This window comes from Sabethes cyaneus, chromosome 1 (genome assembly GCF_943734655.1).
Source record: "Sabethes cyaneus chromosome 1, idSabCyanKW18_F2, whole genome shotgun sequence".
Classification (NCBI taxonomy): Eukaryota; Metazoa; Arthropoda; class Insecta; order Diptera; family Culicidae; genus Sabethes; species Sabethes cyaneus.
In genome coordinates this window covers 130,517,078-130,538,404 of record NC_071353.1, presented here as the reverse complement: position 1 = coordinate 130,538,404, position 21,327 = coordinate 130,517,078, and the positions used below count along the sequence as shown (strand labels likewise).

Here is a 21,327-nt window from a genome sequence, read left to right as displayed (position 1 = left end):
CAGTCTTCAGTCTGGGAATCACTGCTTAATAACTCCCTTAATATTCCATTACCTTTTCGTACAAGACTTCAATTCTGAATATATTCTGGCAGCATATCCATACAATACAATGCAAGAAGATATATGTTGGGCATTCATAAGTCGCCTCATGAATGACAAATGAGACACAATTAAACAGCAAATTTTCTTACTTTTTCATTTACAGTTTATTCACATCCATTGGGACGTAATGGGTTCAGTTGTTATACTGCAGCCATGTTCACACAACCACCGACTCTTCACACAAGTTACATGAAAACAAAACCGCAGAAGAAACGTCAGTTCAGTTGCTCCCATCGCTCTGCAACGATCAGTCGACTGTGTTGATTACTAACCGGTGCGTGGGCCCTAGTAGGTCCCAACTCTCTAGTGTGGAGGTTCAAGCTTTGTCTGAACCCGTTATTTATAAGCGTGAAGTAATAGAAACCTTTACTGTTGTAGGCGAAAAAACATAATAACAGTGAAACAACCTGGTGCTGTGCAAATCATCATATAGAAAACAAAACAATCTGTGATTTTTGGATATTGGTACTAAATCTGAAACAAGAACAAACATCATGCAATCGGAAAACGAAACATATCTGGGACTGGATCTGAGCACCCAAAAGGTAAATGACGAAAGCAATGCGAAAAAAAACATGAACTCAGGTTCACCAGCAAAAAATTCGTTCAATTTGTCTACATGACTTTAATTTAACATTTGCGTTATCGCCGCTCGAGCTGTGAAGTAATCGAGTGTGTTTGTATACTGGAACGAGAGGTGCTTCTTATCTCATTGAAACATAAACCAAATTACCGGTTAATAAAAAACAAACTTAGATTAAAGTGAAAAAGTAGACCTATGATGCAGATCGATTGCAATTTACTGTACATTGTGTCTTGAGTCTCAATAAAGCTAGCGGTAAACTGTATTAATATATACCTATTTTCTCTAAAAGGAAACGAAAAAACTGTTTACTACCTATCTTGTGGTTGGAACCTGCCGGCGGCGGCACCGGTGATGCACTTGAGAAAACTCTAAACAATGGCCCATCCTATTTTTAGTCTGCATGTTTTTCTTTCAATTATATATGTTCTTACTTGGACTATACACAATCGTTTCAATTCATGTGCGTCTATGCACGGTAGCTGGACCTGGAGTGGTTTGGTCTCATGTGAAGGTTATCAGTCTGATTTTTTTTACTTTTTTTGTGGTTTAACATTACCCTCGAACGGGTCAAGTAATCCCCTACGATTTGCTGTTAAATTTTACTACATTTATTGAGAAGTATTTTTTCCTGTTTTCTCTTTTATTTATTTTACGAAGATGAATCATTTCACTTTCTTGTGCAGAAATAGCTTTGCTTTATATAAAGGAATGCCAGGTTGTTCAGCGTTAACTTTTTTTGCTATAATATATCACGGGCAGACAGTAATAAAAAATAACCTTAACATGTCTTTACCTGTTGGATCAATAAACAGTAGAAATTGGCTAAATTTAGCAGAATTAAAGATACGCTTGATCAATAAGTTTTAAGGTGGTCTACTGGTTTGATGAAGTTACCGTTGAATCGCATATATTTTCCTTGTTTAAAGCATGACTTTCCAAAGCAGCGTCGAATCTAATCAATTAAAATTGATTTAAAAATTATTATTCAAAAAATATGCTTAGCAATTTATCAAACTTCGACTGTTAAATCCAATAGGTTAATCTTTATTGCAAGAATTGCAAAAGTAGACCTCGGTAAACAGTCGAAACACAGTAGTTTCAATGAGATGCCACAACCGTAATCCGCAATCTTCACAACATAAATGATTTGTAAAACAGGTTTATTTAATGAGTTTTAATCTTGAACGGGTTTTGGGATAGCACCCCCAGTCGCCACGGTTGACAATAATGCGCTACTTCCATGCCTAATCTGATTGGAGCGGGAGATTTGAAGTGGACCACAGAAAGCTTGCTGCACACTCATGTTTTTATGTTCAATCCTATTCTGTTAGATCGATTGTAAGAAACAATTTTGAAGTCTGAACTGTTTTGTTCGCTTTCATATATATTTTAGCTAACCGGAATGTTATTGTTCAATGCTCATAACGTTGTTTGTTCGAGATATTTGATTTCACATGTTACTTGTACTAGAGTTCATTTTAACCGCTACAACGATTCTTTCAAACATAACTAGACTAACTTTTTACTGCTAATTTTGAATACTCTCTTGGCCAAAGGTTCTAAAGGACTTAAGGAGTCTTAATAGAATATGAAAGTTGACAAAAGAAATAAAAAGAAACTTTCTTGTTTAAGTTATACTACTTAGCATTAAACTATCCATTTAAGATAGAAAACGTTTAGACTGATAGTTGAATTGATCACCATGTTCGGAGTAAAGAGCCAAACAGAATGCTGGGTCAACGCGTCCGTCAGCGTTATTCTGACAATTTTCCCATGAATTTACTGTCAAATTGACGCTGACGGATACGTTGACGCAGCATTCTGTATGGGCCTTAAGCAATCTAACTCCTGTAGAAAGGTTGAGCAATGTGGAGCATGCATGCTTGCATACTTATTTCTACTGAGATTGAGACACGCTGGGTTCGGTTGTTGATGAGAGTGAAGTCCCGGTTAGTATAGTAATAGGAATAGGACTGATGGTCAGCTTCAGGTTCGACGGAAATTCCTTGATTAACTTAATATGTTTTACGCGTCTCGTGAATAGCTTTAGTTAGCCTATTAGACGTGCACGCCATTATTCAGCTACATAGCTATGGCGACTCCATGTAAAATACTGCTGGTCTTAAGAGTCAAACTCATCGTTCCCGGCTGTTACGATGTTTGCAGGTCCGGATTCTGGAGTTCAACAGTACATGCTGGCATGTTGACAGCAAAGCTAGATCTGTAAGATAGGCAAACTGTGTGAAATTTCAGTAAGAATCGCGAATCCGGTTCGAAGTAGCAGAGTGGAGAACGAGTGATTTTTCTCTGAAGTTTTTGGAGTTGACTTACTTAGTTGGAGTTTCTTACTTACCTACTTATACCGGTAACATATCACCTGGGACTTGGTCCGGCTTCACGTTCACAGCCTTTTTCTCGTTCTGGCCATAGAACGCCCTTTCAACATCGACTCATCTGGTCACTTAACATCCTGAGAGTCTTTGGTTTAACTGTATCCGCCGTTAGCTTGATCCCGGACGCTTCAACGTCTATGGTCATGGGGTCGTACGTATTCGATGGTCCCATTAACCGGATACTTGACATCCAACGGTTATTAACTTCGAATTCGATTGCAGCCAACTGGTGCCAAGTGGTCATCAGAAGATTAACGTAGGCCTCGCCCAATTCACAGTTAACGTGTATTGAAAAAATGAACTGATTTCGAATGGCGATAAAAAAGGGAAAATCTAATGAAACAAATTTGTTTTAAATCCTAGGTTTTTTAAGATCAACAGTTTTTTAAGATTCAACAGATAGATGTCGGCATATTGTTCAACTCTTCCGTGGCCTTGGCGATCAGGTTCTTCATTTTGGCCACAAAATTATTGAAGTAAATAGTAATTGCTCCGTTTGAGCTTCACCCTGAAATTTACTATTGATCGCAGTTGGGGGCCTCCCAGTTGGCCTCGAGATAAGATGCCGGTCTAATAAGCCAGTCGTCGTATGTCCGAGTCTCGGCTGGGAGAGGCTGTTAGAGTCAATGGGATCGTAGCACTGACCCCGCACTGTCCTGTATTCTAACAGCTGGTTGCGAAGTCTGTCGTATAAAAAACAGAAGGTCAAACTTCGATAACGGAATTAGCACCCAGGCTTTGCTTTTCGCAGTTGGGGGACGCTGGTAGGAGTTGGTGATCGTCGCCGGTTCTTCTCCTCTAGTGATCTCTTGGCTTGATGGGCCAAGGTCAGGTCCAGCCAAAAGACCACAGTCTTTGCGTGATACTTTTTATTGAAGACGGCAATGTCCGGTAGATACTTCATACTGTATCTTCGTATCTCCTCGTTCACCGTAAACCCTGAACGAAATAACAGCGGTTTGAACATTTTCTCCTCGCTGATCGTTACAGCCACAGAAGGATCCTCTTCGAGAAGTTGGGCCGGAAGATATACTCGGCATCATCACTTGACACATTCCAGCTTTACGGCACACAATTAGCACCCATTATTACCGTGTGAAGCGCCTAATTATTTAAAGAGTACTTTATCTTCCCATAGAATGCCACGGATTTGATGAAACAGGAACCGATCTGCATAGTAGGGATAGTGTCTCGTAACGCTAGAATGGGTCACTTACCTTTTTGGTGGGGGACGTAAAGTACTCGGTTCTTTGCCAGTCGTTGCGTTCAGCGTCAAATAATTTTTGTCGCCTATTATGACCACATCGTGCTTCGCCGGAAAGATGCTTTTCACCAACACCTTCAGTCGTTCACTGGGCGATTGCCTGCTACTCAGACGCACCAAGCCTCGACTGACGCCATGTCTCGACTGATGTCTATGTTAGCCATGTACTTCTTCACCGTTTAGCCGGTTTCTCTGACCTCCCGGGCCAAGGCGCGGAACGATGAGGCCACCTTGCTTTCGGTCCTCATTTTAGCTTTCGCGCAGCACTGTCGAGCGGCCGGAATCAGGCTTTCGTACAGCACTTTGGCCTTTCTCGTGGGAAAAGATATTGCGAATGTTAGATTACTCTGTCCGGCGGATACGATGTGCTTCATCATGTCCAACTTCTTTGCTGGAAGTACGAACAAAGCATCGAGAGTAGTTGTTTGACGGTTTTCACCATGGCTGCTGCATGCAAATCAACTGATGAAGTGGCATGAAAAATCGCTAAAATCAGTATAGTTTTTAATGCATACGTTATTGCTAATGCGTTACTGAAATGTAGGCCCTTTTTGGCGCCCTTGATGGGGTCCAGTCTGGCCAACCGCACACTACGGTACTGCCTATGGTAACGTACCGCCTGCACCTACTGGTGATTTATTTAGGAACATTTCGTTCGAGGTTTGACCTGGTTCTACTTAATCTTTTCCGACCTGAACAGATTCTGTTGGATCATTTCCTTCGGCTCCAGATGCTTCCGCTCCAACTTCAGAACTTGAATTCGATTCCATTCCGTTTCTACGAGAATGCTGTATCGACATTCGAAAAAAAAATCATTTATCTATTTAGCTTGTTACTATGGAATCTACTGATTGTTCATCAAGACGTGCGATAGCAACGGTGGAACAAATCAACAAGTTTATTGACTAACTGAATTCATGATGGATTATTTGGAACTGTCAGAATTGCTTTGTTGTACTTCTTAAGGCGCGTTTAGATTAGCAACATGTGGCATGCAACTTTTTCCAAACTGTTGCCCGATGTTTCCAAGCAACATGGCAACGAAAAACAAATATTAGGTGGCAACAGAAGCAACATTGAGCAACGACTAGTAACCTGTCGCATACCACATGTTGCCAAAAAATTGCCCAATTTTAACGCACCTTAACTCACGACTAAAATATATACTTAAGTCGTGCCTTAACTGTTGTCTGATGTTTCCAAGGAACAATGGCAACGTATCACAAATGTTTAGCCAGGATAGAAGCAACAACTAGCAACATGCCGCATTCCCTGTATTGCTAAACGCACATTTACGGCTTTACCAGATTGCTTAAAACTGTGTCTTCTACCCTTAGCAAAGTTTTAAGATTGACTAATAAAGCCTCGTTATTTCCAGCTAAAAGCCGTACTACTCAACACCAAGCTAGAGAACGTTGCCCACGCGGAAGTAAAATTTGACTCGGATCTGCCGGAATTTCGAACCAGTGGCGGAGTGAATGCCGGAGTAGCGAAAAATGAGTGAGTACTTTTTTATTTTAGCTAAAAAATTAATTCCATTCACACCTAAAGCCTTTGGTTTCCCACCGCAGATTCTACGTGCAGCCAGTGATGTGGGTGAAAGCCCTGGACATGGTACTGGATCGACTGGTGGTGCAGGGTGGTGATCTGAGCACCGTAATGGCCGTCAGTGGTTCCGCCCAGCAGCACGGGTCACTCTATTGGTCGCGAAACGGAGTACGAACGCTGCAAAATTTAGATGCGGACAAATTCCTACACACACAAATCGACGATTCGGCTTTCACACTGCATCGGACGCCCATCTGGATGGACGGAACTACCGGGAAACAGTGCGAGGAGATGGAGGAAGCGGTTGGCGGTCGGGAAAAGATGGTCGAGATTACTGGATCCAAGTGCTATGAACGATTTACGGGACCGCAAATTAGGAAAGTTTTCCTACAACGTCCAGATATTTTCCGGAATACGGAACGAATTTCTCTGGTTAGCAGCTTTTTGGCGTCGATATTTTTGGGCGATATAGCACCTATTGACTTCTCCGACGGATCTGGCATGAATCTGCTCGACATTAGGAAGCGTACGTGGTCGGATGTTTGCCTATCTGCATGTGCTCCTAATTTGGAGGCGAAACTTGGCACGCCCGTTCCGACGGCTTCCATAATCGGACCGATTGGACAGTTTTTTGTACAGAGATATAATTTCAATACCGCTTGTAAAGTGGTAGCTTTTACGGGTGACAACCTGTCGGCTCTAGCAGGGATGGCCATCGGAGAAGACTGGCTTGCGCTATCGCTCGGTACCAGCGATACCATCATGATGAAACTGAATGAACCGCCAAACCTTCAGGAAGGGCATGTTCTTGTGCATCCGACTGACAACGGGTACATGGGATTGTTATGGTTAGGAAATACTTTAAATTTTTAAATTCATCTACTCAGTTTGTCATTTATTTTAGCTTCCGCAACGGGTCTTTGGTGCGTGATATTTTCAAACGGGCCGAAGCGAATGATAACTGGGTAAACTTCAGCGAACTGTTAGAATCGACGCCACGCGGAAACTTCGGAAACATTGCGCTGCACTTTATCTCCAAGGAAATTATTCCACCGGTGAAGGGTTCCCTGCGATGGAACAAGTCATCCGACCTGAGCAGCCCAGATCTCGCTAGAGGCGTGCTAAAATACAGCGCACCGCAGACTGAAATTCGAGCTCTGATCGAAGGACAAATGCTGACCAGAAAAGCGTATGCCACGGAAATGGGTTTCAGTTTTGGTGATAACACCAGAATCCTAGCGACGGGGGGAGCTTCGGCTAACAAATCGATCCTGCAAGTTGTGTCCGATGTCTTCAACGCGCCGGTCTACACGCAGCAAACGACGGAAGCGGCACTGCTCGGTGCTGCCTATCGGGCAAAATATGTCCTAGAGAGGTCCCGCGCTCAGCAACACGGTGATCCGAAATCGCTCGAGTCCTATTACGAGTACATACGGGAAGTACTACCGGAGCACAGCGTAACAAGGGTGTGCGATCCGGCACAAGATAGCAGCGACATTTACGACCAGATGCTGGAACGTCACAGTCTGATGGTGCAGTACTTGACGGATCACCAAGATTGAAACGACGGCAACGTAAAAGCTAAACAGTGACATTCTACATTCCTGCTTAAGGCTTATTTATAGCTTCCAACAACGAAACATTCCGAAATAATCAAAATATCTACGGGCATTTCTTTACTTTCTTAGCTAGTGACTGCTTATCAAAGCGACAAAAAACGTTCACTTATATTTGTTGATTTTATTACTGATTAGACGCATTGATATTTAGGAATTCAATAAAAATATTTGTTATTTGCTATCCATTTATAGAACAGCAAATATTTCAAGCTTGATAATATTATAAGTGTGGATGAAAAGAATTTACCTTATGTCAAGTTCGGTTACTTCTTACGGCCTCCACGTTCCTTCAGTTGCAAATGAACGGTGGCTCCACTCAGCAAATTGTAGTAAGCAACGGAGTTGCTGTCCTTGAAAAACATTCCCTAAAAAGGAACACATTTTTAACATCGACCGAAAAAGAAGCAATGCCACTTACCTCGTAGAAAATCTTCTGCTTCGCCGGTGGCATTCCGGTTTCGGCCTGCAGCTTGCTCTTCATCACGACCACACTGTCGGTCAGCTGCAGCTGCATAGCGATCGTTTGCCCGCTCAGCTTCCATTCGCTCTTCTCGGCCAGATTCGGACACTGCACCTGAATCGTAACCGGGCCCTTGTGGCGCTGCATAAAAACGTTCTCCTCGATCAGGTGGTCCTCGGTGCGGGACTTCTTGTTCGGCGGCTCGTCCATATCGATCGACTGCGGTCCTCCGCCGGATGGAGGTTCGGCGAGGTTTTGCGGTGGTGCCATCTGCGGTACACCGTGCGGTGGCATCGGCGGCACTCCGAAGCCAACCCCGAACGGAGGAGGCATCATAGGTGGAGGGCCCATTCCCATTCCCATGGGCATCATCATCGGTGGTGGTGGCTGCACCTGTTGATGATGCTGATGATGTTGGGGAACTTGGATCGGCTTCGGCGGAGGGGGTGGATGTGATTGCGATGCCGTTGTATGTACTGGTGGTTGCGGAACCGGTACCGAAGGCTTGGGTGGTGCTACAGCCACCGTTCCTGGTATTGGTTTTGGTCCGATTTTTTCCTTTTCTTCATCGGTGATTAATCCTTTGCTTTTGTGAATTTGATGAATTTGAGCTTCTAGCGTAATGTTAGCTCTGGCTGCTCTAGTGGCCGCTTCCACGCTGGATGTGTGCCCATCCCAAGTAACACGGTCATCCTTTTTAGTTTCTTCTTCGCCCAGTTTCTTACCAATGGCAGCTTCTTCATCTCCAACACCGAAAATATCAGTACGACGTTCAGCCAATTGTTTCAAACTTGCCTCAATTGCGGCTCCTGGGGCGTACACATTTTCCTGGGCCACTTTTTCAATGTGTTTGTCGCGCTGTTCGACCCAACGAGGATCCAGTAAACCAATACGCATATGTTCTGCCACCTTCGAAGCCGGAATTTTTTCGCCCGTAATTGGTGAAATGAGATAATCGTCACCAACAGTAACAGTAGGTGCTTTTTGCGTTTTTTGAGCTTGCTTGGGATCGTACTTCTTAACGATGACTTTGTCATGGGTTGGTGGCGCCACCGGAGGTGGCTGTGGAGCCTGCGAAACAGCCTTATCGCGTCCCGGTCTCTCCGGCTCATCATCATCGCTAGACGAGCTAGACTCGTCCATATCCTGAATCTGGTTATTATCCTTCCGCAAGGCAGAACCCTGCCCAAGACGATTTTCCATCTTCGACATTCTAATATTCGTATTAACCGGCCGATCGTCATCGCTCTCCTCGTCGTCGGACTCGATTTGCATTTCAATATCGTGATCGTCCTCAGTAAGACGTTCTTCCATCAGAACTCGAGCACCGACTTCATCCGGAGTTGTCGGTGGAGGAAAATTACCACTTTCGTACGGTTGATAATCTACCACCTCAACAACGACAAAATCATGCCAATCAATCTGAGCATAAGCAACTCGTTCTCGCTCGACTTTCTCCTCCTCCCGACGCCTCTGCATGTCCTGATGCTTGTTCCAATTTGCCCTATATTTCACCTGCTCCAACACCACATTCATACTGCTACGTCCGGGGGCGCTCTCAATTTTCAACTTATTCATCAGATCCTTCGGAGGAACCAAAATTTTCGTATACTGCTCCAGCAGCTTGGTAAAGTACTGAAATAGCGAATGCTGCGGTCGCAAAAAATCAAACTGATAATTCCTTTGCTCACGATTCATCAAGTTAGTCAAGAACAAACGCCCATTTCTGGCCACAAACTGTGCAGTAAGTTTCACGATATCCAAATCTAACGCGGAAATCGACGGCGGATCGGCAATAAATTCAAACTCCGGCGGTGGATCTTTGGGAACAAACTGTTCTTCACGAACCGCCTTCAGCAGTTCCTGTTGTTTAAGTTGAGCTGCCGCACTGGCGGCACTTTTCAGCTGCTGAATCCCAGCGGGAACTACCGCCGAACTAACGTCGTTCCTACCTTCCCGGATCTCGCGAACCTTGTGCTGATAGTAGGCATGGTACGGATCACCGGCGCTCAAGAAATTAAACTTTGGATTGCCCAACTCGTTTTGCCGAATGCGGCTCTCGAACTCGGGTCCATTTCGGGCGACGAAACTGGCTGTTTTGTCCACGATATCTGCCAATTAACCGAAAACAATTAGAATCGTTTTTTCCAAATTGGATTAGAGTAAACAAACTTACTTCGAACCTCTGGTGGGGGATAAATTATGCCCACAATTGGCCCCGATAATGTTGGGGCGGATTTGTCTCCTAACTCCTCGAGTTCGGCCGCAACCGGATTGATCACGTCGGTCATCGTGGGACAAATTTGGGATGATAAAAATGTAATTAACTCCCGACCAGAAAAAAAAACTCTCCGAAGCAAGCACCACAGAAAATCCAGAAAATAAAAGCCGATTGTCTGTCACCCGTGGTCCAGAGATGCCATATTTTCTAAAAAAATGTCTGCAACTGCTCGATAACCGAAAAAATCGAGCAGTTTTCCGGCTACTCGAATTTTCTGGTTTGAAAATAATCTGCGAAAATCTGCACACTTTTTTAGGAAGTCTGTGAAAGTTTCCCTGGATACCAGACTTGCAGATTTGTCTGCAAATTCCAGATTTTTGGAACGGTCTTGCAGATCATTATAAATTTGCAGATATTTGCAGTTTTTCTGACTTTTATTGTTTTGGTGCAGATTTTTGTTTGAAGCTCTTTAAACTTTCACAGACTTCCTAAAAAAGTGTGCAGATTTTCGCAGATTATTTTCAAACCAGAAAATTCGAGTAGCCGGAAAACTGCTCGATTTTTCCGGTTTTCGAGCAGTTGCAGACATTTTTTTAGAAAATATGGCATCTCTGCTGGTATCCCTGCCGTGGTCACAGTTTTTTGACAGTTTTGCCAGTTTTCTAACAAAAGGGAATAAAGGAAAAAAGGGAAAAAAGGAGAACAAAGATTGATCATCAAAACGTCACTGGAGCGAGACGTCAATCGACTACATTTTGTTGCTTGATGACGTCATTATCCTGGGGTACTGAAGAGGCCTCGAATTTTCTAGTTTGGAATTTAGAATCCTTTTCGCAATGACGGCACCGCACGACCTCTTTTCCACTTACAGAACTGCCCGTAGCTGAATGCGTGAAAATTATTTCCGACATATTTCTGTCTTTTGCACTCTTCAACAAATCGCTATCGCTGCGGCGCCGTCATAGCGATTAACCCAAACCTATTCGATAACGCCGGGTTTTGGGAAAATGCTGAGTACGAGCGAATCTTCACTTACTAGTGGACTAACTTTCAGGAATATTTCATATTTGGTACATTCCTTAAACCGAAGCAATATGTATTCGAACAAGTGACCTAAGTCAGGTGTATACTATATATTGCTACTTAGTTCTGAGGAAAACTCTCGATTTTCCCAGAACGACCGGGTTCTGAGAAAATTCTGGCTTTAGTTTTTCAATAGGTAGAATGCAAAAACTAAAGCCTGAATTCTGAGGACAAACGAATCTCCACCAGAGTGCTAGTGGAGTATGAAATTTTCCTGAAAGTTAAAATTTTATATTTGGTAAATTTCTTAAACCGGAGCAATATTCGAACAAGTGACCTCGGTCGTGACTGTATCGTGAGTACTGGGGAAATCTTCCGATTTTCTTGGAAAATAGGAGACACCGAATCCTTTTCATGGATTGGATGAAAACTTTTTTCATCCAATCCATAAACATTTTTGAATGCAAAAACACAAGCACATTTAGGCTGTGAACCATTTCGCGTAATTTTTAACTTTTTGGTTAAAATTTGACAGTTCGATGGTTATTTCTCCTTGAGTGGTTAAAATCAGTTCAGAATGTGAACCATTTCATATTTGACGGATTGATAGTTTTTTTGCTCAATGAGAGCATATAAGGTGAGGATGAAAATATTATTTTTTCTGTCCGAGTTAAAATCGGATGAATTTTTGATGTTCATTTGCTTTTTTTGATAAATAAAATTCATCTCATATCAACCCGGGTTGTTTGAACAAATTTATTATGCGATAAGCATCCATACCAATTTAAAAAAAATGCAACGAAAAATCAGTGAAACGCATCGAAGCTCTCTTCCTCACCTGTGCATATCTCATTGGCTCTCAGAACTTGGTTAAAACTAACCATGTTCCCGAGCAGGGTTATTTTCGAAAAACCATCGTACTGTCAAATTTTAACCAAAAAGTTAAAAATTTCACGAAATGGTTCACAGCCTTAGTAGAAACACCATACCTGTAATAACTTTACTGAGGTGAGCTTTAAGCTTTTACACAGATGAATTCTTCAGTTCAATGTTCATGCCATTCATAAACGCGTCTCAACAAATTTTAATTTTTATTCATGAGGATTTATCTTGGAATGATAGGCAATCTACACGAACGTAAACAAGTAGTTCCGTTCCGTTCCGTTCGGGTTTGTGCCACAAATCGCACATAATTTGAATACAATTAATCAGAACAATGTCTGACAAACCTCGAGTGGTGTTACTTTTCTCCGGCAAACGTAAATGCGGAAAAGATTTCCTTACAGAAAGGCTCCTCCATCGGTAAGTTTAGTTCTCTAAAAAATCCGCTTTCTAAATTCATAATTCATTAATATTCATCCCAACGTGGCAATCCTGAATTTGTTAAAATAAGCGTAGACTCACTGACCAATGTGCGCAGATCATACGTATTTCGGAGCCGATCAAACGAAGCTGGGCGGAAAAACTTGGACTGGATTTGCGGGAGCTACTAAGTGATGGTCCGTACAAGGAACGATACCGGCGAGAAATGATCGAATGGAGTGACCGTAAACGGCTCGAGGATGCCGGGTTCTTCTGCCGCCAAGCATGTGCAGCAGTAAACAAGGAAATTGTGATTGTTAGTGACGTTCGAAGGAAAACGGATCTGCAATATTTTAGAGAAACGTACGGGGAGCGGGCAAAAACGGTCAGAATTGTGGCCAGTGAGAAGACACGAAGCGTTCGTGGTTGGGTGTTCCAAGAGGGCGTTGACGATGTTCAATCCGAGTGCGATTTAGACGATGTGACCGAGTGGGATTTGGCGGTGTGCAATGAAAGCGATGCGAATGTAGACGATTTACTAGATAAAATTGAAAAGCTTCTCTGAATGTTATTACCTAAGTTTATTATTAAAAAATAGATAAGGGTATTTGGGCAAATTAATTGTAAAGGTGGTAAGAGAAACGATGTTTTATACAATTTCACTTAGAAATATTTTCAACATCACAAGCAAAATTTATTTATTGCCTAGTCATTAGTGTGCAAAAATACAATTTTCTGCCTATTGCCTAATGAATCAGAACTTAAACACATCTTAACGGTGTTATATTTAACAGACAAAAAAAATAAATCAAGTGCAAAGTTTTCTGGTAAAAGGCATTCGGAAGCGTAAGTCAAGTGAAAGAAACAATTATCCTCCTATTTCTAAGATTTATTTGTTGCTGTAATGATACAAATTGAAAAAGTCATAGACTTCGTTCCAGTACTTGCCAGTGAGCGCACATTTTCCTATGACGGTCACGAGGCAGCTTTACCGATTAGACTATCGGTAGTATTGTGACTGTTGTCCCCAGGATGTTGAGTTCGAATGTCGCGGTGATGATTGTTGACCGTAGCTAGATCGTTCGGATAAATGAGCAGTCTGAGGAGTTATCGTCATGTTGTGGATCAGTTGAGTTGCTGAAAATCAAAGCATGTAGATATAGATTAGACATAAAATGTTAATTTAATTGTACTAACCGGCAGATGAAACCCCATATGAGCTGCTAACGTAATTCATGGACAACGGTCCCTGGCCAGAAGCGCGGGGTGAATTCATTTGTTCGCAAGAATTTTTTCGCACCGGAGACTTTCCTATTCCGGTTGGATTTTTGCCATCGAGAACTTGTCCACCGGTTGGTTGTAAGATGGATATCTGTGGTGGCGGAACTGGCTGTGGTGGGTTTGTCACATGTCGATGGTTAATATGCGCTTGCAAATCTCGCTGTGAGAGATAAGTTCTTCGGCAGCCGGTGCTACCATACCGAGTTCCTCCATGGGTACACATAAATACCGTGCCTAGACCGGTTTGTTCTACTCGAACGGCTTTTTCTTTGCAGCGCGGACAAATTTTAAGATTCTCCGAACGAGCACACTTCAAGCAAAATACGTGCTTACAAGGAATCATGCGACCATAAATTAAGATGGGTTTGTCACATAAATCACAAATGTAAATCATCGGATTGAGCACTTTTTCTCCAATAAGATTTACCTTGTGATCCCAGTTTAGTCTGTAAGAAATAATTTTCCAGAAAATACAGTAAGTAAAACAAAATTCACTTCAAACCTCAACATAGGCTCCGGTGGTCCACGGGATATCGTCGTAAAGGTAGGCGCTTCTAGCTGGGAAATATCCGCTTCCATATCGATAACAATCGGTATGGAGCCAGGAGTCGCCGACAAAGGTTCCTCCATCAATGATTCTTTTTCCCCGCTAGGTTCCTGAGCGGATACCGATTCCGACTCGTGCCCTCCTTTTGGCGGTGAAGCGATTTCTGTCGGTTCATCAATATCCTTGTCGGTCTGCTCCGGGGAATCGACATCCTCCTCCTCATCGGACGATATAACCCGCGAAGCTTTCTTACCACGTCCACGGCCACGACCACGACCTCGTCCGCGGGCTCCACCTCGGGATCCGCGACCACGACCACGTCCTTTACCCTTAGTGCTAGATTCGTCGTAATCCATTCTAACGCAGTTTTTTTAATGTTGGATTTTTTATTGTTGTGAGAGTGACTAAAGCTGCATTCGTTTTTTCGTCTTGTAAATGTGGTATGGATAGAAGTTTTCTTCAAATTGTAAAAACTTTGAAGTAATATAACTGTAGCATCTAAACAAAATGAGCGTAGAAAAGGACACCAACGAAAGCACTTTTTCACCAGCGCGATGAATGAACTGTCACTTTGACAATAAGCAGAGAGATGCACGCTAACCATGAGTTTAGCACAAAGTGAGTAGACATAACCCATATTCATATTCGGCCTACCACCAGAGAACAGACTAAAGCGGGGTACGCTGCTGAAAAGAAAACAGCTCAAGAAAAAATCTTGCTATTTACCGAAGAAATTTTGACAACTCCAATGCAAGCAACCACCTGTCATTTTTTCTTGTGGTAATAATTGCGCCGGATATTATTCCGTACGGAAAAGTGACGTTTTAATTCACCTGCATGTAAAACTGCGCCATCTGAACGTGAAATAATACTTCTTATGAAGTGCGTACTGCTTAAGAAATCGTAAACGAAATCGATTTCTTGAGCATTTCTTGTCCTATCTTTTTACACATTACTTTTCAGCAGCGTACCCCGCTTAAGGCTGTGAACCATTTCGCGAAATTTTTAACTTTTTAGTTAAAATTTGACAGTACGATGGTTTTTCGAAAACAACTTTGCTCGGGAGCATGGTTAGTTTTAACCAAGTTCTAAGAGCCAATGAGATATACCACAGGTGAGGAAAGAGCTTCGATGTGTTTCACTGATTTTTCCTTGAATTTTTTTTTTCAAGCTAGCTTGATCGTATAAAATTAACCATATTTCACAAGTACGGCTCGTTTTAATACAATTGACTAAATGTATCCCGCATTTTGCACCTTACTGAACACCGCAGTCTGAAAGTGCGACTGGCACAAAAAGTGCGACTGGCACAAAAAGTGCGACAATATGAATGCTGTGAGTAAGAAAGAGAAAGACTGAGAATTGCAGTGTTGCTGTTTTGTTTTGTCATATACAATGGCATCGGAGAAAATAATCTGGATTAATCCAGGTACAGCAGCAAAGCACAATATTATATTGTAACGTTATGTGCGTAAATATGGCTTTCTTTAATGCTGATTTACGTTAACCCTTTATAAGGCCGTGGCTATTATATTACCACCATCGAAAAATATTTGTTTTGCGTCTATAATGACATCAATATAATTATAGAAGCAAAATAAAAAACTTTTGTTGGTGGCAATATAGTTGCCACTGCCTTATAAAGGGTTAATGCTTCTATGCATCAACAATGTTAATATACGTTTTATAAGCATTAAGATTGCTAATATACAAAATTTGCAGAATTATTTTCAATATACGGTTTTGGATTAATATTTGTGGGGGTCGATATGGCTCGTAAAAAGCTGGATAGTGGAATCATTGAATGAAAAGCACGTAAATTTGGATTTTATTTGTTTTTGTGTAAAAATCTAAAATGTCACGAAAAATCCGAAAAATCGACAGCACTGTGTTCTAAATGTTTTGTTTCTGTTCGCGCGCGTGTTTCTACATGTTTTGTTTCTGTTGTGGCGTTGCGTTGGTGTTAAATCTTAAGTAATCGACGATTTTCGAATAATATCGTGATTTTTCTACATTAATTCTCTAAATCGATAAAAACTAACAAGCAATGAGCGCCACACCTCTCGAGGTATGTTTAAAAAGAGTCTTATAAATACTTGAATTATAATTAACGCCACAAACTATAGTCAATTCCAGCTGTCCAGCAAAATGTCGCTATAATAGCCGCTATAGTGCCACAACAAAATAATCCTTACGCTGGGTTCGATCCACACGCGGGTGTCAGCTGGCTGTATCCCGTAGATTATACAACACCGGATTATTTGCCATTAATCACCGAGAAAACTCTGTACTATAATTCGCTGGTCATTCTACCAAACAAGTTCGAGAAAACGTTTTTAACCGCAGCATCGATGTATAACGTTTACTCCTGGTATCCACTAGGAAAAATTATTTACGTGGCTACGAAACGAAATTATCTTGCCGAACAGATGGCCGCTTGTGAGAAGTTGGTGAACTTCCAAAAGAATGATCTGGCAGAAATGGTTATGAAACCGCAAGAACGTCTTCACTATTGGGTATCAAAGCGGGTTTTCTTCGTCACTTCTCACATGCTATTATGTGATCTAAATCGAGCTGCTCAAAACATACCATTGGATAAGATTAAATTGATTGTTATTGATGAACCACAGCTGGAAAATCGTTTGCACGCTAAAATTTTGCAGAAGCTTGCGGAATGCAACAAGAACTTCAGGATTCTTTGTGTTTCAACTACATCCAGTAAGACCATTGATGCTGGAATGTTGAAACAATGGTTTATCGCAAGTATTGAGTTACAATGGGGTAACCCGCTCGAAACACCGGAAGATTGGCTCATGAATAAGAAAGAAATAAGCAACATATCGACACCGATCGGCCCATCCTTGGGGGCACTGCTTGACGAACTGCGTGACATTGGGCAGCGCTATACGAAAAATTTACACATTTCGAAACTGATCTGTAAAGCAGAGTTCGAAGCAATAGAAGTTGAAATGCTTCGAGGGCAACGGGACAAATACGAGACAGCCATACTGACCGGGGTGCTGCGCAAAAATCATCACGAGCTGATGTTGTATTTTCACCTGGCAGAGCGGACTTTGGTTGGGTACGGTATTCTGAAGCGAGATGGCATAATTGCGCTGCTTGAATACTTCCATCATGAAGTCGACATCTTCGTCGAGAGCGATCGGAAGTTGGTTGCGTTCTTGGATAAACTACGTCAGGGAGTGTACAATACACCGCATCCCAAATTTCGCACGCTTGAAAACTTTTTACGGGAATTTTTCCAAGTATGTTAGTTTTTTGTCATAATTTTGCCATTTTCTTATTTGTTTTGTTGTTTTTTTTTTTTTGCTTTTATCAGAGACGTCCTTGTGCTAAGATTCTCATCGTGGTTGAACGTATGAATTCTGCAATGATTATTAATGAAAACCTCGAGAAGATACCCCAATGCAAGCATAAGGTTCTGATAGGTAAGACATTCAATGAAAAAAAAATATCCGTTAGATCTTTAAAAAGAATTTCCACTGTATTGTAGATGGTAACTATATGCGTGATGTAGATTTACATCGCAATGGTAAATTGGATGTTCTGATCGTGACCACTGCGATGGAACCAGCTATCAATATCGGCGGGACGGATCTGATTGTGCTTTTCAACGCAACGGATCATCCGAGGGAATATCTGGCGCATATTGCTCGTACCCGTGGAGCACACCCGGGTGCCATTGTCATCATGACAACGGATGGATCTGAGCAGCTCGAGGTGGACAAAGTGATCAACACTCGTCGAAGTTACTATTTCGAAAATCGCAACATTCTGCCCATCGGCGTAGATTTGTCCAACATGTTGATGCAAGAATCTCCATCATTGATCCCGCCAGGATTTCAACCGAAGCGAAGACAAGCTTTTTTTAATTTTAAATCAGACAACGCCTCTGGAACGAATCCAGTCAGAGAAAATGGCATGGAATATGCACAATCGATGCCAATGCAACTGCAGGCCGGCGATAAACGAAAGGTTGTCGAGGTACTATCCGAGAAACCGGCTGCGTACGATGCGTCTACCGGTCATACGTTCTATGAGGTTGTTCCGATAAAACAGCAGTTGGTTTCCGCTCCAGCAAACCTGCTGTCGGGTGAAGAGGTACGAACAGTGTCCTGCAAAGTTGAGTAACAGTTTGGCAGAAGCTTTTGAAAAACCTGTTTGTTGATTGCTATATGTTAGTTTAGCTATTATTTAGTACATAATTTTAAGTTTTTACAAACACCAAAAAGGTGTTTTTGACAGCTTGTATTCAAATGATCTTCGACAGGCGGTGTACTGTACGATAAGGATGCACAATCTGATGGCAAATATGAACTTTTATATATTGACACTTATTTATGTGTTGTTATATATTAAATTGCAGTAGAAACTACATTTAATATGCTCACAACATGATTGAAAAGTTCGATGTGATTTTCATCGAAACATCTTTTCAATCTTCAAATAAATTAAAGGTTTTTTCATGTCTAGATACCTACTTATTTAGTTGGCTTGCCGTGCTTTGTTTTAGACGTATTTACCTTCAACCTGCTTTTCTTTTCTGCTTCATATTTTAACTGTTGTTCTCGTGCATGATTTTTCGAAGCTCTTTCCAGTTGATGGTATGGTATGGGTTTTGAAGGCAACGAACAAATGGTGCGTGGGAACTCTGTGTTCACACCCCTTTTGGAGGATATGCCGCCTTGTAAATATTTGATCTTTTGTTGACCGTCCTTCAACGAAGCCGGCTTGATCAATTCCCACAAATCTGTTCGTAATTGGTTGTAGACGGCAGAAAATGATTTGGGACAGTACATTGCAGGCGGCACTGAGAACGGTGATCGCTCGATAGTTCTCAGCTGTTTCGTATCCCAAATTCTAACAATCGGTGCATACAAGTGGCCAGTTTTTCTGGTCCCATCCGATACCATCTCTCCCAGTCGATTTATTGTTTTTTAGCTGCATAATGGCCTGCTTAACTTTGCCTATCGTTGGGGCCCCGTTTGTCATACCGTCGAAATTGCTTTCCCCTCCGCCATGGTTTTCCGCCTGGGCGCCATTCAGAGTTCATCGAAGTGCTGCTTCCACCTTTCGGTCGCTTCACGATCGTCCGTCTAAGTACAGTCATTCTTATCCTGACACATTCCGGCTCTCGGCACAAAGCCTTTTCGCAGGGTGACCATATCGATCCATCTGGTTCTGAACACAAAATAAACGCTAGATAAATATGATGCTCGTGATTTTGTATTATTACAACCAGACAGAAAACCAAATTAAATAGTTGAAGAGCCAAATGCTTTCTTGTATGCATGCTATGGTGAGTTTCAGTGAGCCAGCTGCTATCAAGAACTTGGTTCCATTATACCTCGACATCCTGTTGAGCATCTCGACACTCGCAAGTCAGCTTCAACCTGTTTGAGCTATCCAATACGTCGGTCCTCTCTATTCCTGATATTGGTGGTACATCCTTGTGACATGGCTGGACCACCGTAGCCTCCCAACTTTCACCAGGTGTACGATACACCGTTTTTAGATCGGCATAGATTGCCTCCACCGCCCCAAGGTTACTAGTAATGACGTCAAGGTCGTCTACTAGGAGATGGCTACTTTTGCTGAAGATTATTCCTCTTGTTTTGCCGCCTGCTTACACCTCCAATAGCTATGTTAAATAGCATGGGAACTGTTCGTCGAGCTTTTCGATAGAACTGAAGAGTGCTAGCGAAACACGTGCGTAGAATAGCACTCGCTTTATGGTAGCTATGATCAGCCGGGTTAGTTTGTCCGGATAACCTTTCACTTGCACTAACTGTCATAGCTCTTCCCGCCCAACTGTAGCGTATGTTGCCTTGAAATCCACGAAAATATAATACGTGAGCATATTGTACTCTCGACATACCGGAAGGAATGTCTTCCGCCTCTTGCGCGTCTCGTTAGCTCGAATAGTTGTTCTGGTTTTTCGCGATCCCTGTTCTGCACCTGACGCTGCTTTGACACTCCTAAGAATCATGGCTAACTCACTCCGCGCTCGTCGGTACTTACCCAAATTCTCCATTGTTTTTCCAAGCTCTTTCTTTCTGTTCACAGTATGTACGATCTAATTACTTATGAAGATGAATCTCGATCTTAACTAAGCTATGCTAAGATCTTTTTTAAGATCCTTGTCAAACTAGTCATTTCGTGCACTTGAGCACTTCGACAGTTAATCGTATTCCTCCCCATCTGTCTTCGAGTGTCGAATCTCCTAGCTCTACAGAGGAAAGCAAAGCGTCAGCCAGCAGTCGCGCGCAGCTTGTGGGTTGTCTAAATGTTAATCGAGGAGGACCGTCGGTAGTTTTCAGCGCACGCTGGTACTAGGTAATGATATAGGCCGATATCCGCATCCGGTAGGAAACGTATGTTGATGTTTAAGAAAAACCGGTGATGTGTATGTAGGTTATGGACTCGGTGATCGGGTGGTAGTCGATCAACCCCCGAATGTGTAGATTAAAATTAAGGACCGATTCTTTAATATTAGCATGATTAACATGTATGATGACAAATATGAATTTTACACATATGATGTCAAAATGATTATTAGAGATTGTAATGCTCAGGTTGGTCAGAAATGAACGAAAACGGTCTATGACTTGTCGACTTCGCCGCCTCCAACAACATGACCATACGTAATACCTTTTTCCACAATAAATCAACCACGTTCTGATAGCGATTGAAGTCGCCGAAAGCTACTAGCTATCTCTAGAAGAGGCGCTGCCAGAGAAGGATGAACTGGATGAAGCCCCTCTTGAGGTCTACGCAAAGTACGTATTTACAGAATAAATACAACAAATTTTGTAATCTATATATTTATTTCTGTTCGCCTGAAAAAACAAATATACACATCAATGTGTAAAGTATCCATGAATAAAATTTTCGTTTGGAATTAACAACAAATTCCTATGCAAATGCTTTGTAATAGTAATCGATCAATAAACAAAAAAA

The 21,327-nt window shown here is 42.1% G+C and overlaps 5 protein-coding genes across 6 annotated transcripts; 3 read left to right on the top strand and 2 right to left on the bottom strand.

Moving 5' to 3' along the window:
- Positions 1–330: 330 nt before the first annotated feature.
- On the top strand, positions 331–7,704 carry LOC128733009 (xylulose kinase). The gene is made up of 5 exons (XM_053826532.1): positions 331–416; positions 481–647; positions 5,724–5,845; positions 5,917–6,741; positions 6,798–7,704. Exons 2-5 carry the CDS (start codon positions 597–599, stop codon positions 7,453–7,455), a joined length of 1,656 nt encoding a protein of 551 aa, XP_053682507.1. The 5' UTR covers positions 331–416; positions 481–596; the 3' UTR covers positions 7,456–7,704.
- LOC128733008 (splicing factor 3A subunit 1) lies at positions 7,621–10,340 on the bottom strand. Its single transcript, XM_053826530.1, has 3 exons — positions 10,149–10,340; positions 7,931–10,083; positions 7,621–7,877 (listed from the first exon to the last, which is right to left on the bottom strand). The coding sequence occupies exons 1-3, from the start codon at positions 10,261–10,263 to the stop codon at positions 7,776–7,778; spliced, it is 2,370 nt and encodes a 789-aa protein (XP_053682505.1). The 5' UTR covers positions 10,264–10,340; the 3' UTR covers positions 7,621–7,775.
- Positions 10,341–12,350: 2,010 nt separating this feature from the next.
- LOC128742606 (phosphomevalonate kinase) lies at positions 12,351–13,346 on the top strand. Of its 2 annotated transcripts, none has more exons than XM_053839021.1 (2): positions 12,351–12,518; positions 12,615–13,346. In XM_053839021.1, the coding sequence occupies exons 1-2, from the start codon at positions 12,433–12,435 to the stop codon at positions 13,081–13,083; spliced, it is 555 nt and encodes a 184-aa protein (XP_053694996.1). In that variant the 5' UTR covers positions 12,351–12,432; the 3' UTR covers positions 13,084–13,346. The 2 variants fall into 2 exon arrangements, with proteins under 2 accessions (XP_053694996.1, XP_053695004.1); XM_053839029.1 differs by having other exon boundaries at positions 12,381–12,518; positions 12,610–13,346.
- Positions 13,347–13,406: 60 nt separating this feature from the next.
- Positions 13,407–14,882, bottom strand: LOC128743881 (E3 ubiquitin-protein ligase Hakai). The gene is made up of 3 exons (XM_053840571.1): positions 14,302–14,882; positions 13,716–14,245; positions 13,407–13,655 (listed from the first exon to the last, which is right to left on the bottom strand). The coding sequence occupies exons 1-3, from the start codon at positions 14,700–14,702 to the stop codon at positions 13,519–13,521; spliced, it is 1,068 nt and encodes a 355-aa protein (XP_053696546.1). The 5' UTR covers positions 14,703–14,882; the 3' UTR covers positions 13,407–13,518.
- Positions 14,883–16,393: 1,511 nt separating this feature from the next.
- On the top strand, positions 16,394–18,498 carry LOC128746231 (Fanconi anemia group M protein-like). The gene is made up of 4 exons (XM_053843279.1): positions 16,394–16,414; positions 16,473–17,612; positions 17,687–17,795; positions 17,861–18,498. Exons 1-4 carry the CDS (start codon positions 16,394–16,396, stop codon positions 18,496–18,498), a joined length of 1,908 nt encoding a protein of 635 aa, XP_053699254.1.
- The last annotated feature ends 2,829 nt before the right edge of the window (positions 18,499–21,327 follow it).

Bases quoted from the DNA above. Each gene is read 5' to 3' on its own strand.
- LOC128743881 (XM_053840571.1), bottom strand. From the start codon at position 14,702: ATGGATTACGACGAATCTAGCACTAAGGGTAAAGGACGTGGTCGTGGT. The intron at 14,246-14,301 runs GTTTGAAGTGAA...TATTTCTTACAG, and splicing joins CCACCGGAGCCTATGTTGAG to ACTAAACTGGGATCACAAGG. The intron at 13,656-13,715 runs GTTAGTACAATT...TTTGATTTTCAG, and splicing joins ATATGGGGTTTCATCTGCCG to CAACTCAACTGATCCACAAC.
- LOC128746231 (XM_053843279.1), top strand. From the start codon at position 16,394: ATGAGCGCCACACCTCTCGAG. The intron at 16,415-16,472 runs GTATGTTTAAAA...CACAAACTATAG, and splicing joins TGAGCGCCACACCTCTCGAG to TCAATTCCAGCTGTCCAGCA. The intron at 17,613-17,686 runs GTATGTTAGTTT...TGCTTTTATCAG, and splicing joins TTTTACGGGAATTTTTCCAA to AGACGTCCTTGTGCTAAGAT.
- LOC128742606 (XM_053839021.1), top strand. From the start codon at position 12,433: ATGTCTGACAAACCTCGAGTGGTGTTACTTTTCTCCGGCAAACGTAAA. The intron at 12,519-12,614 runs GTAAGTTTAGTT...AAATAAGCGTAG, and splicing joins ACAGAAAGGCTCCTCCATCG to ACTCACTGACCAATGTGCGC.
- LOC128733008 (XM_053826530.1), bottom strand. From the start codon at position 10,263: ATGACCGACGTGATCAATCCGGTTGCGGCCGAACTCGAGGAGTTAGGA. The intron at 10,084-10,148 runs GTAAGTTTGTTT...GTTAATTGGCAG, and splicing joins TCCCCCACCAGAGGTTCGAA to ATATCGTGGACAAAACAGCC. The intron at 7,878-7,930 runs GTAAGTGGCATT...GTTCCTTTTTAG, and splicing joins AGCAGAAGATTTTCTACGAG to GGAATGTTTTTCAAGGACAG.
- LOC128733009 (XM_053826532.1), top strand. From the start codon at position 597: ATGCAATCGGAAAACGAAACATATCTGGGACTGGATCTGAGCACCCAA. The intron at 5,846-5,916 runs GTGAGTACTTTT...TTCCCACCGCAG, and splicing joins GCCGGAGTAGCGAAAAATGA to ATTCTACGTGCAGCCAGTGA. The intron at 6,742-6,797 runs GTTAGGAAATAC...CATTTATTTTAG, and splicing joins GGGTACATGGGATTGTTATG to CTTCCGCAACGGGTCTTTGG.